General features: G+C 39.3%; 1 protein-coding gene across 1 annotated transcript; it reads right to left on the bottom strand.

The window, feature by feature from the left end:
* Positions 1–215: 215 nt before the first annotated feature.
* Positions 216–18,394, bottom strand: LOC117289066 (GPI ethanolamine phosphate transferase 1-like). The gene is made up of 18 exons (XM_033769999.1): positions 18,042–18,394; positions 15,247–15,635; positions 14,424–14,545; positions 13,866–13,964; positions 11,572–11,678; positions 10,915–11,170; positions 10,189–10,305; positions 9,574–9,767; positions 9,034–9,168; positions 8,800–8,879; positions 6,944–7,207; positions 6,256–6,451; positions 5,936–6,027; positions 5,224–5,535; positions 4,674–4,764; positions 3,832–3,980; positions 1,892–1,967; positions 216–958 (listed from the first exon to the last, which is right to left on the bottom strand). Exons 2-18 carry the CDS (start codon positions 15,471–15,473, stop codon positions 665–667), a joined length of 2,811 nt encoding a protein of 936 aa, XP_033625890.1. The 5' UTR covers positions 15,474–15,635; positions 18,042–18,394; the 3' UTR covers positions 216–664.
* Between the last annotated feature and the right edge of the window lie 272 nt (positions 18,395–18,666).

Raw genomic sequence — 18,666 nt, 5'->3', positions numbered from 1 at the left:
GTTATTCCTGTGAACCATTTCTTTTATTAGTGACATTTTAATCATTACTCTAATTTTTTCACTGGATATGGGAGGAGCGGGTGAACACATTAAATGAAGTCGCTTTTTTATCTAATTTAAAAAAAAGTCACCAACGAAATTGTAGGAATACTTTTCAACACACACATACGAAGAAAGAAAAGGCAACACAGTATTTTGTATACAAAAAGGCCTTCTTTATTTAGTTCTATAAACAGTCTTAACAACTCAACAAACATAATCATTTTTTTTCAGTGGGAGAGGGGATGGACAGCAACTCTTGAGGGGCTTGGTGGGGGGAAGGGGGGGGGCACAGAGGATGAAGCATACTTTCTCCCATGTTGCATCCATTATGTACAAACCCTTCTAATACCATCTCCAATCATGAAGACATTTTTGAAGATGTGTTTGGATCACTGGGATGTACTCCTCAACTAGTTATGTCTCGCTTCCAGAAGAGGACACTTTAGTTTCATCTTGCCATCTTGTTTAATTCAACTATCCGTCACTTCTTACATGGCACCACAATCTGTTGGGTTCGGCTCATTTCATACATTAAATTGCAATTGGATGTCATTTAGGAATTGGGGTAAAAGTGCCAATGATTGATGACTTTTAATCAAAGAATCACCAAAATGGTAGCTTTCTAATTCCTATGAGTCTTGTATAAGCCGCTTATACCAAAGGTTGTAGTGGTGAAAAGTCTAGCAAGTACCAACAGTAACATGACAAAGATAATCATGCACATGACAATCACATAATGGCTAATACTTGTCCCAATGTCCAACCAGGAACCAGAATCTTTGACTAGAAAGAAGAACTGTAAAGCCAGAGCATCTGATAACAGCAACACCACCAAGAACAGACTGGTATTCGGTAGACGCTGTAGTAAATGAATGGCCTTGAAGGTACAGGTTACCAACAGAAATAGGATCACAATCTGAGGATTAACAAATGGGATTATAGGTTTAAGAATGACAGTCCATAGATCAAAAAACATGTGTTATAGGCAGTGGACACTATTGGTAATTACTCAAAATAATTATTAGCTTAAAACCTTACTTCAGAACGAGTAATGGGGAGCTGTTGATAGCATAAAACATTGTGAGAAATGGCTCTCTCAAGTGACTCAGAGAAGTTTTCTAAAAGGAAGAATTTGATTTCGAGACCTCAAAATGAGATTTTGAGGTCTTGAAATCAAGCATCTGAAAGCACACAACTTCGTGTGACAAGGAGTGTTTTTCTTTCATCGGTATCTCGCCACTTCGACAACCAATTGAGCTCAAATTTTCACAGGTTTGTTATGTTATGCATACATGTATGTTTGTTGAGATACACCAAGTGAGAAGACTGGTGTTTAACAATTACCAAAGGTGTCCAGTGTCTTAAAGGCAGTGGACACTATTGGTAATTGTCAAAGACTACCGGTAGTCTTCACAGTTGGTGTATCTCAACATATGCATAAAATAACAAACCTGTGAAAATTTGAGCTCAATCGATCACAAACTTGCGAGATAATAATGAAAGAAAAATAACCCTTGCAACACGAAGTTGTGTGCGTTTAGATGGCTGATTTCGAGACCTCCATTTCTAAACTTGTGGTCTCGAAATCAAATTCAGGGAAAATTACTTCTTTCTCGAAAACTATGGCACTTCAGAGGGAGCCGTTTTTTTTTTTTTTTTTTTTTTTTTTTTTTTTTTTCACAATGTTTTATACCATCAACCTCTCCCCATTACTCGTCACCAAGAAAGGTTTTATGCCAATAATTATTTTGAGTAATTACCAATAGTGTCCACTGCCTTTAAAGAATTTGAAAATGGGCAATTTTGAATATTAAAACACTTTTCCAGTTTAGTGTTGAGGATAACTCACCTTCCATAACATTAATGAACCCATGATGAATGGATTGAAGACAGTTAAGAAGCAATAGACTGAAGCGGTATCAAAACTATAAATAAAGGAACAGTTGAAAATGAATCAAACATTGAGTTTAATCAATAAAGCAAAGGTTTAACACTCAAATTTGACATGAAAGTCAATACCATGGAAGTAAGAAATAAAACTCTTTGTTGGCTCAGTACAGAAGAATATAACGCAAAGTAAAAGGTCTAGGATGATTATTTGAGGAGTCACTAAATTAAAGTCAGGGAACCAAAGGGAAACATTACATTGATTGTGAACAACTTATAGACATAGTGCAATGATCATTTGGGAGTAAGACTGGAGAACGAGTAAATCACTGAAATATCAAACAGACATAAACAGAGATTATAATTGTCATGATAAACTGTCTGTGGCTGTACATGGAAGAACTCTAACCCAGTTATAGCACACACATCTCTGTGTTGCAGTCACTCTAAACCATATGGATGTGAATAAGTCCACATAGTGTTGTTGCAGTCACTCTAAACCTTATGGATGTGAGTAAGTCCACATAGTGTTGTTGCAGTCACTCTAAACCGTATGGATGAGTAAGTCCACATAGTGTTGTTGCAGTCACTCTAAACCGTATGGATGCAAGTCCACATAGTGTTGTTGCAGTCACTCTAAACCGTATGGATGTAAGTCCACATAGTGTTGTTTCAGTCACTCTAAACCGTATGGATGCGAGTAAGTCCACATAGTGTTGTTGCAGTCACTCTAAACCGTATGGATGCGAGTAAGTCCACATAGTGTTGTTGCAGTCACTCTAAACCGTATGGATGTGAGTAAGTCCACATAGTGTTGTTTCAGTCACTCTAAACCGTTTGGATGTAAGTCCACATAGTGTTGTTTCAAAACCCTGCCTTATGTGGACCTCATATCTTCTCAAGGCCACATATGTAATGCTTACCTACTGACCGTCACATCACAAATGACAGCATCTTTAGTGACGCAACAGCCAGAGTTTGCATGTATTTAGTAACTAGGTTAGGTTCATACTTCCATCCATGCAAATGGCAGCATCTTTAGTGACGCAACAGCCAGTCGTATTTAGTAACTAGGTTAGGTTCATACTTCCATCCATGCAAATGACAGCATCTTTAGTGACGCAACAGCCAGTCGCATTTAGTAACTAGGTTAGGTTCATACTTCCATCCATGTAAATGACAGCATCTTTAGTGACGCAACAGCCAGTCGCATTTAGTAACTAGGTTAGGTTCATACTTCCATCCATGCAAATGGCAGCATCTTTAGTGACGCAACAGCCAGTCGTATTTAGTAACTAGGTTAGGTTCATACTTCCATCCATGCAAATGGCAGCATCTTTAGTGACGCAACAGCCAGTCGTATTTAGTAACTAGGTTAGGTTCATACTTCCATCCATGCAAATGACAGCATCTTTAGTGACGCAACAGCCAGTCGTATTTAGTAACTAGGTTAGGTTCATACTTCCATCCATGCAAATGGCAGCATCTTTAGTGACGCAACAGCCAGTCGTATTTAGTAACTAGGTTAGGTTCATACTTCCATCCATGCAAATGACAGCATCTTTAGTGACGCAACAGCCAGTCGTATTTAGTAACTAGGTTAGGTTCATACTTCCACGTACAGCCACAGGCCTACTACAATCATGCTGACACAGCCCTTTTAGTATAAGACGTCTGGGAAATCTTTAAGAGGAAACCAGTTGGAGGGGCCGAGGGTGAGACCTTCTTACACTCTCTTATTAGATACCGACTAACCAGTGCGCCCTCTACTTCTTATATATAACTCTATGGCTAACACAGCCCTTTTTAAGTATGAGACGACTGTGAAATCTTGAAGAGGAAATCAGTTAGAGGGGCTGATGGTGAGACCTTATTACACTCTCTTATTAGATACTGACTAACCTGTTGATACTAGCAATATTTCCTGTTCCAAAGAATGCTGTTAAGATGAAGAATATGAAGAAGTATGCACAGCGAAGATCATCCAGAACAAGACGTCGCTGAGGTCCGCTCTCAAGTGTCAGTTCCTCACCAAATGATAAATCTATTAACTGGATCAAATTAGACCAGGTAAACACGTTATTTTAATAACAGAGAGGTAATCAAACAAAAACAGGAATCTCAATTTATTTGGCAAACAGTTGTTGTATGTATCAAGCGATTTGGTTTTGAGAAATAATGTTATTCTGTATCAAGTACGACCTTCAATACGTTTTGAATTTTGATTTCAACCATTCATGAATATCAACAATGTAACAAACATCACACAGTTTGCAGAAGATACACCAGTTTTACTCAATAGATCTAAATAGATTTTTCTGCATCGTTTAAATACATATACTGCTAAATTATTTATGAAATAAAAGATTGATTTTTGGGGTTGAACAAAGAATTGACTAGAGTGGGATTTCGAACCAACGACCTCCGGATTAACGTGCCGGTACTCTACCAACTGAGCTATCTAGCCCTATGTTGGCAGTGTCCCTATTTTTCAATATCTTTGTTCGGGGGTGCCAGTCAGAAGCCATACAACCATTTCCTGCCATGTAGCCAGGGATCACACCCAAATTACGATACAACCTGGGAAGCGGCAGCCAGGGGAAACCTAGTCAGTTTTCCTTGTGGTTTATATTGATAAATAAAATATTGTTAACACTTTAACTCCAACTTTTGTTTTGAGTGTTTCCATAACATCCTTTTGATTAGATTGAAATTGAGCCGTTATTAATCTTTGATAGTCTTACCTTAATCTTTGATGAGTGAGACAAACGATGTTCACATAGAAGCCAAAATAACATGAGATAACACAGTGCTATACAAAACAACCCTTCATGTCTGAAATCACAAAGGTCAGGAAATACAACAAAAACAAAATCGAATGTTGTAGTTTCTAGAGAGGGTCTGTCTAGTGGGAAATGACTCCTTCTGAAGTAACGTAGTTAATTAGAAAGATGTTATTTATTAAAATATTTGAATTCGAGAGTCTTTCTCAGGCATCTGTATGAAAGCACACAAATTTGTGCAACAAGGGTGATGACCAATTGAGCCCAAAATGTTTACAGGCTTGTTACTTTATAAAATTAAGTTGGGATACATCAAGTGAGAATACTGGTCTTTGACAATTACCAAACTTGTCCAGTGCCTTAAACTCATGAGACTTTTTTGGAGAGGATCTAGACTTGTCTTCACTAGTAAATCTGTCTTTTTGGCAAGCTGCTGTAAGAACACTTTCACAGCCTGCATTACTAGCACTGATGAGAATAGATCAAGAAATACATTAGAAATAAAGGATACGATGTACTAGTCAATAGAAATACTGCAACAAATGCCATTGCAGTGCTTAGTAAACGCGACATCACATCCAATGGCATCAACCCTGGTATAAGAAATGATGAAGCAAATATAATCCAACTCATACATTGGTTTATAAAAGGGAGCCCTCGCTTGTTAGCCAAGCTAGCCCAGGTGCTGTTCACAACATAGACTGCTATAACCAGGATGCAGAGTTGTAGAGTACTGATGCTTGTAGAATGTGATCTGTGATGTGAATGGATGTAGAATAAAGCTGCGATGCTACTTATGATGAAGAGGAGTCCTGCAATAGTTCTGTATGGAGAGGGAAGTAGGGTTGGTAGAAGTGGCAGTGGGTAGGGGTTATCATGAGTGGCAGTGAGTACGGGATTCATTTGTCTAGAGATGACACACTGTTTGTAAAATTACACAGGAATTACACAAAGATCTGGGCCCAAATTTATAGAGCTGCTTAGCACAAACATTTGCTTAGCATGAAACTTTTGCCTCGATAAAAACAGGATTACCAACCAAATTTCCACTTGATTTTCAGGATAAGCAAACAACAGCTGAAACCCAGTAACAAGCAATTTGCAGCAAATGGAATTTTGGTTTGTAATCCTGTTTTCATCAAGAAAGAAATTTCATGCTAAGCAAACAGTTATGCTTAGCAGCTCTATGAAATTCAGCCCTGGAATGGGAACAGCTTACTTACACTAAGTTAATATTAGCCTCTCTTCCAACCACTGGTAGTAATGGAAACACAGCTACAGATAGACACGATGTTGTCCACCCAGCTAACAGACCCTGAATGCAATCAAATTGAAAAGAAACCATAAATGTCACAACATTTTCTTTGCATATTATCTATCAGATGAAAGTTAGTTGCCAGTACAAATTAAAAATGCACTAACTACATGTGAAATGCGCATCTGGGATAAAGAATATTATTCAAGTTTTACCCACACTTGTATTTTAAGATCCCTTTTAGATTCACAAAGTCAACTGAATGAGGTGTATTCCGTATTTACTCACCCAATTTGATACTCTGAGCTCTGTAAAATAAGGCCATAAGGTGATTCCTACGAGACCTAATGATATCATTTCCCTCCAAAACATACTGAGAACAACTATCTCCATGGCAATGAAACCAAGGGAGATGTAGCCAATCAGCTTCAAGGATCCAATAGAGGAAATCATGTGACAAGCTGCACTGTAAAATAAATCACACCTGTAGAAAGAAATGAGTGACATTAGAATATACATTAATAATGACTTATATTGAATTTAATTAACAGGAAAACTGAAATATATTGTTTGAAAATACAAATAAAGGAAGATAGCGTTGGAATAGGGTTGAAATGGAAACTTCATCCCAGTAACTTGGAGATACATTGTTACTGGTGCATTTAATTAATTCAACATTATACAAACCCCAATCAATAGGATCAATTAAGTGTGTCGTGACTATTATCAACTGGTTGAGTACCTGGGCTTTAAAAGGCTCTAAGCAATTAATGTACACAGATTTGTTTCAACAAACAATGTGTGAAAAGTTGAATATTTTTGTGCCATTTTTCAGTCAATATTATAAAATGACCTCTTCATGGGACTAGCAACAGTTATAGCCTTATGTTGTTCTGCCAGGCACCAGACCAACTGATACCCTTGCAACTTCTGTCTTTGATAAATCTCAAGGTATGATAAAGAATCTCATACTTACTGCTTGACAGTAATGAACCATAGAGGTACTGGCATTAAACAATACACATAGTACATCCATGGTGAAGACTGGATAACCAACAAGGCTACAATCATCAAACCAAGCAAGACAAATCCAATCTTAATCCATCGTTTGGAAACAAGGCTTGTATGAATGCGGTTGTTGGATGTTGTTTGTCTCTGTTGTAAGAGTGAAGTGTGGGAGATAAGAACCAATTGTAGAACATAGGCCATCCAACCAACATAGCCCATCATGATACTGGTTCTGACGGAGAAATACAAAGACAAACTAACATTAACACTATTAACAAAATCCAGCACCATCCAGTGACTCAACAAACAAACTGTTGGATCCTGATTATGGTGGTATGTCTGATCCCATAAGGGATTTACTTGGATCTTTGTTGGAGGAGTAAAGTGTGGGAGATAAGAACCAAGTGTAGAACATAAGCCATCCAACCAACATAGCCCATCATGATATTGGTTCTGATGGAGAACAACAAAGACAAACTAACATTAACCCTGCTAGCACTAGTCACTAGTAGAATCCTTCCCCACTCTAACAAAATACAACACCATTAAGTGACTCAACACACAAACTGTGGGACTCCCATACAATCATAGTCAGTTAACGAGTGCACAGAATCAAATAAACCATGCAGTTGATTTTGAAGGGTTGGGAATGGTCCTGGTTAGTGGTATATTGATCTGCAAAACCATGCAGTTGATTTTGAAGGGTTGGGAATGGTCCTGGTTAGTGGTATAATGAACTGCAAAACCATGCAGTTGATTTTGAAGGGTTGGGAATGTCCTGGTTAGTGGTATATTGAAGGGTTGGGATTGGTCCTGGTTAGTGGTCTATTGAAGGGTTGGGAATGGTCCTAGTTAGTGGTATATTGAATGGTTGGGAATGGTCCTGGTTAGTGGTATATTGAAGGGTTGGGATTGGTCCTGGTTAGTGGTCTATTGAAGGGTTGGGAATGGTCCTAGTTAGTGGTATATTGATCTGCAAAACCATGCAGTTGATTTTGAAGGGTTGGGAATGGTCCTGGTTAGTGGTATATTGATCTGCAAAACCATGCAGTTGATTTTGAAGGGTTGGGAATTGTCCTGGTTAGTGGTATATTGATCTGCAAAACCATGCAGTTGATTTTGAAGGGTTGGGAATAGTCCTGGTTAGTGGTAAGGGTTGGGAATGGTCCTGGTTTGTGGTAAGGGTTGGGAATGGTCCTGCTTAGTGGCAAGGGTTGGGAATGGTCCTGGTTAGTGGTATATTGATCTGCAAAAACATGCAGTTGATTTTGAAGGGTTGGGAATGGTCCTGGTTAGTGGTATATTGATCTGCAAAACCATGCAGTTGATTTTGAAGGGTTGGGAATGGTCCTGGTTAGTGGTAAGGGTTGGGAATGGTCCTGGTTAGTGGTAAGGGTTGGGAATGGTCCTGGTTAGTGGTATATTGATCTGCAAAACCATGCCGTTGATTTTGAAGGGTTGGGAATGGTCCTGGTTAGTGGTATATTGATCTGCAAAACCATGCAGTTGATTTTGAAGGGTTGGGAATGGTCCTGGTTAGTGGTATATTGATTTTGAAGGGTTGGGAATGGTCCTGGTTAGTGGTAAGGGTTGGGAATGGTCCTGGTTAGTGGTAAGGGTTGGGAATGGTCCTGGTTAGTGGTATATTGATTTTGAAGGGTTGGGAATGGTCCTGGTTAGTGGTAAGGGTTGGGAATGGTCCTGGTTAGTGGTAAGGGTTGGGAATGGTCCTGGTTAGTGGTATATTGATCTGCAAAACTTACAACACCAGTAAGACAAATAAAAAGGGGCTGCAAAAATCAAATTTTTTAAATTTCAACTTACCCTAATAGAAATCTATCATAGCTGTGGTAGTAGTTAAGTCCTTCTAAAGCTCTCTCAATCAAGTCATGAGTTATTGAGATCTAGACAAACACAAATCAGAAAAAAAGAATTGATCAAAAAAGTAAGTACAACATGCTAGAAAATTATTTAGTTTTGATTCTTATCAAAGGGATTGTTTATACAGCAAATATCTTTAGAATTCCCACCAAATCAATAGTAATAAGATCAACTTACAGCTTTATCAAACTGGCTGGTTGTTATCAAATTGCGTATAGTTCTCAAAAGATCAGCTTTCTTTGCTCCTGACAGATTTTGAAAAGGACTAAAGAAAACGGCTAATGTTGTCCGTTGCATGTGTTCCTCCTTAACCTGTGATAGAATAAATTGCAAGAATGAAATGAATGATGGTTGGAATCGCTGTTAAGAGTGGTTGCAATGATGGCACAGATGATCATGATGACTAAAGTTTGATTTGTGGGGCTATTCTCTGCACTTATTTGAATTATAACACCTTTGTTCAATTTGTTATGATATTTTTATCAGACACCAGTGTGTATTAACCACTTGGTGCTTTCCAGAGTCATGTGAACAAAATATACAGGCGTACTACTTGTGTGGGACTTGAACCCACAACCCACTACTTTACGTTTTGCATTAGAGACAAATACGGATGGTTAAGTGGAAATAACAGAATAGGAAGTGGGAAAACTATTTATACAATAAAGTTTTGGATTTTATGTTAAAAAGAAAAATGATGTTTCTGTTTGAACTCACCTCATATTGAGCCAATATCTGCAAAGCATTACTCAATAAACTATGTGCTTTGTAATGTTCAGTGTTGTCAAGGTAACCCAGGGGGAGCACACCCACAGAATTTAACGGGAAGGGGACACCTATCAATGATGCCATCAACGGGGCGATATCCGCTTGGTTCATGTCTTGACGTTGAAGATGAGATAACTTCCACACTACAAGAAACGTTATAAGTCAATTGTTTTTAGAACATAATAAGTGTATTTGAATAATTAGGTCAAGTGTAAATATTTTAAAAAACAATATATTATTTTTAATTGCTTAGAGTCTCCACTCTAGTGTTACTTACAGTGAATAAACCCATCTGGGTATAAGTGGGTATTGCTGGGTTCTTTAACCCTGCTCCCCAGGCCAAGTTGGGTGTAATGGCCGGTTTATAGTCGGTCGCGCGATGGTCTCGCGCGATGGAAATCTCGTGAGCACCCTTAAGGCTGAGGCCTAAAAACTGTGTCTTTTTAAGATCGCGCGTTAAGATTTCCATCGCACGGCCATCGCGCAACCTGCCTTAAGGATCCCATGTGAAGAATACATTACAAATACTACAATCCAAAATCTATTGGTTGGTTGAATACTTACACTGAGTAAACCCATCTGGGTATAAGTGAGTATTGCTGGGTGCTGGGTTCTTTACCCCTGCCCCCCAGGCCAGAATGGGCGTAAGAGTTTCATGAGGATGACCAGCTCCATGGGAACCTAGAAACATGTCAGGAAACTTACTTTACTTTGACAAATCTCAAAAACATTTTGGCATGAAAAATAGCCACCTTGACATTTTTAAAGAAAACACTATCCTTCAGAGTTGTTTATCATTTACTGAGAGTCTAACCCCAGTTCTTCGAAGACATCAACTGTCTCTTGTATCCAGAATCCACACAATCCACTGGGATACTTACCCCAGTTAGTCATACCATGATCTGCAGTTACAATATAGGCCGTCTTCCCATCATGATGGAAGGCTTTTTTAAAGACATCAACAGCCTCTTGTATCCCAGAATCCACACAATCCACTGGGATACTTACCCCAGTTAGTCATACCATGATCTGCAGTTACAATATAGGCCGTCTTCCCATCATGATGGAAGGCTTTTTTAAAGACATCAACAGCCTCTTGTATCCCAGAATCCAGAATCCAGAATCCAGACAATCCACTGAGATACTTACCCCAGTTAGTCATACCATGATCTGCAGTTACAATATAGGCCGTCTTCCCATCATGATGGAAGGCTTTTTTAAAGACATCAACTGTCTCTTGTATCCCAGAATCCAGAATCCAGAATCCACACAATCCACTGGGATACTTACCCCAGTTAGTCATACCATGATCTGCAGTTACAATATAGGCCGTCTTCCCATCATGATGGAAGGCTTCTTCAAAGACATCAACTGCTTCTTGTATCCCAGAATCCACAAGCCTGATGTTTGTCAAATACTCGTCTGAGAATGGTTTGTGGGCATGACCATTAGTATCGATGCCGAGTAGATGAAGAAAGAAAACAATCTGGTTGGATGATGTCATTTGACTGAGCGTTTTATTTTGTTTTATTTCTTGGGTAAATTTCTGAAATTAAACAAGTCAACAACAATCGTTAATCAACACTGGAATGCTACACATACATATCTTACAAGGTTAACATTGATTATCTAGACCAGTGCATATGCTTACCACTTATCTATTGTTTTACATTGATTGGTAGCCAACGCATCATGTGTTGTACTATATTCTGTCATGTATACTGCCCCTAAACTGCTTATTGTACCATTAATCTGTAGCCAGCCTCTTTCTTTTCTTCAGATAATTTCATGGTAAATGTGCCACCAGTGTGTCCGACCTGGTTCTTCCTATATGGGGATGTTGGAAAGTGAAAGCAGACTTTCTGCTTCTTCTCATCCATACACTCTTGCTTTGCTGAGATGTAGAACAAGGACCCATTTCCTAAGTACATGCCAAGTTGTTCTTACCTTCACATTGTCAAACACCCAAGTATCTAGCCTGGATGCATCTTCATCAGCAAAATCCTCATAACCCGCTGGGTATGTATTAGTAATCACATGTTTACCTGAAGCACCTGTTGGCAATAACACAAGACCAAATATCAATGGATTTTAATGTTGTAAACGTTTGATTTTCATATCCAAATTACAAATTCGCATTGACACAGATGATCAAAGCATCCTTAAAGGTGTTCAGTAAGTCACATGACTAATCATTTTCACCAGTCTGTTGACCCCTTACACAACCTGGAACGCACCTTTGTACATTGCCATCTACTATTTCCACCATTTTGAACCTTGTGCAAGGGGTCAATAGTCAATTTCTACTAGATTGCTATTCTCCTGAAATAAATGTGTAGCTGTAGGTTCTAAGCTCTGTCAAGTTTCATTCTGAATCTAAAGTTACTTTCTTCTCAATGCATACGTACAAACTGCTGTGCACACCTTTAACCAGAATGGCTCATTGAAACATCACAGTAATCAGTTTAATCTATGTTTTTCCCCATAACCGATATATCGAAAATTTAATATCGAGTATACTTGATATATCGAGTATTTCCCGCGCGCAAGGATGAAGCCTAAAAACAGCACTTGGTATACTCATGGAGGTAGAAATATATGTACCGAAGACTGACATTTTATTAGGGTTACATTTAAACCTGTTTAAACTTGGTTGTAGTTCAAACAATTTCAAATTGAGTAGTCCCGCCCCGATTATTTCTGGTTTTACAACAAAGTATGATCGCCGCTACCGCTGGCTTGGCCAATTGGTGAACGCTCGCCACAATTCTCGATTCGTGATTGGCCATCATTGGCCGTCTCAAAATGACACAGAGCCTTTGTGAGTTGCGTGACTCGCCGACATTAAGGTGTCAGTTGCCGATGCATTGACGTAGAAGTGTCAATCAAGTTGTCCGACGGGCGCGGGCGGGCGGCTTTGAGTTGATTGAGATCTTTGGTATGGTGTGGAATTCTTTTTTAATTTGGTGCGGTTAGAACTACATTTAGGTAGACAGGCCCGCTGTTCTATGTGGAGAGTGAAGTGTGTTAGGAGCGTGGCGCTTCAAACTTTGTCAACACTAAATGAATTAGTTACTAAACTTTTTCAGAGTCTAATGCCCTCCAAAATAACGACAATTCACGGCAATATTGTAAGATACATAATAAATGTCCGTTGGTATGTTACACTACCTTTACGGTTGAAAATGGTTGAGATAATCATCGAAAAAAAAATCACTAGAAAGTCCCGCAAAACACAGACCTACCACTCCGCGATCACATACAACGCACGCAGCATGCAGTCACATAGTCTCCAATAGAGGCTCGTAGTCTTTTTACTTTGCATTCTATAATTAAGGCAATAAACATTGAATGTTAGAACGCCCTCTATTGTCGAAATAACGTAGTGCATCACGCGATACCGCCTTGACCAAAGACTGCATGTGTCTGTGCATGCTTGGGCAAACGGGTTTCCCCCCCGAATTGCAATAACCACCAATGCTGGTGTGCACGCTTAAACCGTACAACAGCATAGTATTCGCTGGTACGCACGCAATAGCCACCGACAGCGTGGTCTGCAAAGCATATAGTTCCTCGGAAATGTTAGCTTGTTTACGACAGCAACACAACGTGCAGGCTTTATTTGACCAAAATGACACCATTACGATACCTTGGATTGATATAAAGATTATTTTACTGTATAACGTAAGACTGTTTTCTTCCTTGTTTTGTTTTGTCTTGTTGTTTCGGGGAAGTTTTTGCGGGGTACTTTTGCATAGTCAATAATGCTGTGATGAAGACGCATATATTTTGATCACAAGCGCAATCATGGGAAGTTGCCGATAGGCTGGGGCAGCAGTGGCGGTTTCTTTTGACGTTTTACTGCGCGCTCGCCGCGGGGTTGTGAGCTTCTGCGGCGGGCCAGCGGCTGATGGCGAAAACACAAAGAACAAGCAGACATACTTGGTTGTAAAACGTATTTTATTTTATAGGGCAACTCAAAATGATGAAACTACATAACGACGATGGCTTTTCTAATACTCAAACACAGATTTCTTTTAAACAATCGGACACTCTTTTGGTACTTTCGATATCATTTAGGAACATCGAAATTTTCAAAACATTGAAATTTTCGATATATCGAAAATCCGATATTACGATATGATTATAAAAGTGACATCGGCGATTTCGATGTCAAAAAAATATCGAGTTTTTGAGTATTTTTGATATATCGACGGACGTTAGACCAATTGCCTACTGACCTTTAGCAAACATAGGTAGAATATCTGGACTTCCCCATGACCATGTGTATCTACTCTCATTGAACACTGAGTCAAACTCTACTGGGTTCTCTTTCCATCCTGCAGAAACAAGTATAAACAAAAAATGGTCAACTAACTTCAGATATTTCAAAGTATCAGTTACAAAACAAATTACAATTATCAAGACTAAATTAAATCACTCACCATAAAGTCATTGCTGTATCATCTATTACAGTCCAACCCTGATTTATCTGGCAAAATTGCATCTAGGAGCTATTTAACCAATTTTTTATCTTGAATACAAAATATAAACATTGAAAAAAGATTGATTGAACATAAATAGAGAAGTCTTCTACTCATTCCACATTTACTCTAGAAGCAAGAATAGTCTCAAGCACCATGTAGCAGGTAGTAATCTTTAATAACCAGTAGAAACACAAAACAAACACCATCATACCATATCATGTGGACAGTTTGTGATTAAATTTGTCCTTAATATGCAGTTTGATAAAACTCGGTTTGGAGCCTCATTCCCTTTGAAAGCATTAATCTGTTTACCTTTAGCAATAGCGCTAACATCTTCATAGAACCCAGCGATGAGTGCAACATGGCCAGGTCTGGATTCTGTTGGGACTCTTGTATGAGATACGCCCCATGATCCTTGCTTCTCAATCATGCTCCTTTAAGGTCAAAATTAATAAGCGCATTAGTTTAAAAGAACACTATTATATACTCAGTGCTTTCATGAATTCTTGTGGTTAAAAATCAACATACATACTCGAAGCTCAGTAAGTTTGTGTCTTAAGTCCAATGAAACATTTTCTCGTCAGTGCTTTCATGAATTCTTGTGGTTAAAAATCAACATACATACTCGAAGCTCAGTAAGTTTGTGTCTTAAGTCCAATGAAACATTTTCTCTTCAGTGCTCTCAATAAGTTGTGGCCCTACAGGGGAAATATTCATTATCCTTTTATTCTAACAAATTCTGGAAGAGGAGGACTGACAATAATTTAGTTTAAGTCTTGTCCTTATTTTCCAGCCAATGAGTCTTGATAAGGAGCTTGCCAGACCTGGAAGCTGCGTGGTGGGCATTTTTCATAAACTCTGTAAATATACAGTCTCTATTGCCTGCTGTTGTATAGCTGACCACAACTCCTGGCTTCAATAACTTTGAACAGTAATTATGACTTGTTGGCATCATAGCCCTTGCTGAAGCCAACAACTGACCACTGACTTACTCTACCTAGCCTATGCTGTGTGATGTGGCTCTTGCATTGCAATGAATAATGACAAGTTTCTCTCATTTATTTATAAAAATGGGCTAAAGAGACACAAAATAAATGCAGCTCTCTGACCTCAGCTTGTATTCGTAATAATCTACCTGAGAAATGGCGCCCTCGTGTGACCCATCTCATCTAACTCAAAAAGCTTGTCAGCCCTCAACCCATCAGCAACAACCAACACCAAGCGACGAGCCGGGGGCTCCAAGGGTGTCACATGAGGGGTCATTCCATGAACCAACGGGGATGTGAAGTAAATGTCAAAAATAGAGATGAAGAAAATAATGTGGACGAGAAGACCAATGATGATAAGCCAAATATGATCCATGGCTTGGTGAGAACCAGTGGAATGTGTACCAGTGCAGTTTAAATCTTGGTTGATCAGCTCAGCTGCTCAGTCAAGTCGCATGATCCAGACTAAATCTTCAATTATCTGGAAATAGTGTAGAAGCTTGTAGGACTAGGAGTAGAACAAAATTTACAGATCCATCTGTAAAGGAAGCAATATTTTATTAATATCAAATTTGATTAAATTGAAGCTCATGTTACCATCACAAAAGTTTTCTTTGTAAAAATTGGCACTATGGAATGGCACCCACCCATGCACATGACAATTTTGTCTCAAGTCATAGTCAAGAGCAACGAATTGGGCCATCAATCAATGCAGTTAATGAAAATGTTGTTCTTAACTGAGGTTATAACGTAAACCTCCACAGTAACACCTAAATAAATATATGGCTGTCCTGGTTGTACCCGTGTCTAGATGCTGAATTATAGGCTTTGACAAGTAGCTAAATATATGGCTGTCCTGGTTGTACCCTTGTCTAGATGCTGAATTATAGGCTTTGACAAGTAGCTGAATAGATGTAGATGTAGACTTTGCAAATTACAAGACCCATTGAAATTTTAATTTAATGTAGTTTACTAATGTAGTTTACCAATCTGCACTAAAAACAACTGTGAGGAACTGTAAATACTTACACGTCTACAATAGATTAAGTTTAATTCTGATTGGTCAATCCATAGCAACCTATTGTGCGTACCATATCAAGTACTGCTTTATAAGCTGCTCTAAGTCCGGGTGTTGTGCTAGCAAAAAATACGTCAAGTTTGTTTAAAATATATATATTCGGTAACACCTATCTCTCATGGAATATACGGTAAAATATGGCGTGTCTAACGGCAATTGGTAAAAGCCGGAACTGCCTCACTATCCTAGGTTTGTCCATTGAAACCAAACGCAAAAAAAGCGCTGTTGCAATATTATCGTAGCCCTCTATTGAGCTACACCGCTGGGAGGATCAACACATGAACGAGAGTTGCTTCTTCACAACCATGTCAACACAACACTTTCGCTCAACTCAAAACACTGCTGTCATTAACTTGACTCTATCAAAAGTTAAAAGTAAGTAATTAAAAACAGTACCACCTAGTAGTACTAAGCATGCTAAGTAAAGTAGCCTACCTAACCTAGCAAATACATGCCTAGTTTGTCAATGTTATGCACGTATCAATTGTAGTCCCGGCCCTGGGGGACCCGGGACTTTGGCAGAGGTAGCCGGGACACAGACGGGGATGTGCAAAAACCGTGCCCCGCCCTACAGGGAAAATAGCGGGGTCTTTGGTGATGTTGTACAATTTGTTTCCCCGCCCTACCGGGACAATAGCGGGGTCTTTGGCGAGGTTGTATAATTTGTTTCCCCGCCCTACCGGGAAAACAACAGGGTCTTTGGTGAGGCTGTATAATTTGTTTCCCCGCCCTACCGGGACAATAGCGGGGTCTTTGGCGAGGTTGTATAGTTTGTTTCTTGAAATATTCTAGTTCAAATTTGAAACCCCACTTATTTTGGGATTTTACCATTATCACTCATTAGTGATATATCTCAATTTCATTACAAGTTGATTTGTTAAATGCTCTCTGACAGCCACGATTAAGCTGTTTACCTTTCTTAGAAAAGGATTTAAATGCATTTCAAAATGTTGACTGTTGTAGACCTTGTTGTAAAGAGTAGGGGATCATTCCACGGTTACGTTACATGCACTGGCCCACTCTTCCTAGAGTAAGGACCCCATTGTAAACAAAACACAAAATCAAACAACATATCTTTGATATCTTTGTTTACTCAACACATTTCTTGCAAACAAATTAACAAACCATGTTTGTTTATACATGTATGTGATATTCCCAAAACATTAATAAAAATACCAAGGGGTAAATAGCTGCAGTCGGAACAAATGCCCCGCATGTCGGGGCCGGGACAGTGCAAGGTTTGTAACAAGTGCCCCGTATGTAGAGGCCGGGATCGTGCGGGGTTTGTTCTAAATGCCCCGCATGTCGGGGCCGGGATAGTGCGGAAGTTGTGATAATATGCCCCGCATGCCGGGGCAAGTGTATAGCCGGGGATGTACCAAAAACAAGTGCCCCGCCCGGCCGGGCAGTAGTGGGGCATGGCCAGGACTATCACGCCGAGCCAAGTCGCCGCTAGTCCCGGGTCCCCCGGGGCCGGGACTACAATTGATGGAAAAGTTTCCGTATGGCGCCACCACTTTTTCATTCGAAATAAAATAATATAGTATCTAATTTACCTGATTGATATATCCCTTTTTGTAAAAATGAGTGAAAAAGTGGTGGCGCCATACGGAAAGTTATCCAAATAGTTTTTAGTAAGGATGAAAGTGCAGTGCCAGTGGCCAGTGTGAATGAGACCATAATTATCGAGACCCATGCCCATGGTCACGCCTCACACTGAGACTTGGTCGAGCATGTCGAGTGTGATTTCGAGTTGAAACTTTCAATAAATTAATGTTGTATTTTGCCCTTTTTTGTTTATCTTTATGATTATATGGCAGCCTGGTTTACACAAATAAATATTATTCTATTTAAATTAAAGCTCACCTTGCTAAACATTAACCACTCACACTGTTCTCCAACCTGTACAACTCTTGCTAGTTTTAAGCAGGGTGTACAGTCAGTCCAGCTCCGCTAGGTCAGCCTGAGCTGTTTTTTAGCCGCACGTTCACTGTTCACCCACCTGCACTGTATATGTCTACACCCTCGCATGCACACAACTACCACAGTACGCAATACACCAGATGGTGGACTGTACTTTCACGGAAGAAGAAGAAGACCTACTTCCATGGTTCAACTGCCAGCCACGACAAACAGAAGCACGCAATGTCATGTGTTGTTTTTTGTAAACTTCATCGTTTTTGTGGCCGGCGATGTGTGTGTGTCTCGTTTATCGTGTACAGCGCGTGCAAGAAACAAGCCAGACTTATACCGAACTCAGAATTGACACTTTGTCCATTTAAGAATGTCGTTAATTTGTCATTTTCATCCCTTTTTATTACGAAATTTATTATCACATCGACAAGCAGGCACGTCAATAAGCCTAAAATAAAAAGGTAATTTTTACCCGTTCAAGATTCCTTTTTGATTCTAATTTGGGTCTATAAATAACCAAAGCGTAAACAAATTCTAAAATATTTCCCGCGAAATTATGTAAAAGGCTAACAGAGGG

Source organism: Asterias rubens, chromosome 4, assembly GCF_902459465.1.
Source record: "Asterias rubens chromosome 4, eAstRub1.3, whole genome shotgun sequence".
NCBI classification, from domain to species: Eukaryota; Metazoa; Echinodermata; class Asteroidea; order Forcipulatida; family Asteriidae; genus Asterias; species Asterias rubens.
This window is presented reverse-complemented; position numbering and strand designations above follow the sequence as displayed.

Coding starts and splice junctions, on each gene's coding strand:
- LOC117289066 (XM_033769999.1), bottom strand. CDS start 15,473: ATGGATCATATTTGGCTTATCATCATTGGTCTTCTCGTCCACATTATT. Junction 8,880..9,033: donor CCAGCCAGTTTGATAAAGCT/GTAAGTTGATCT, acceptor GTGTTTGTCTAG/ATCTCAATAACTCATGACTT. Junction 959..1,891: donor GTTCATTAATGTTATGGAAG/GTGAGTTATCCT, acceptor GTTAATCCTCAG/ATTGTGATCCTATTTCTGTT.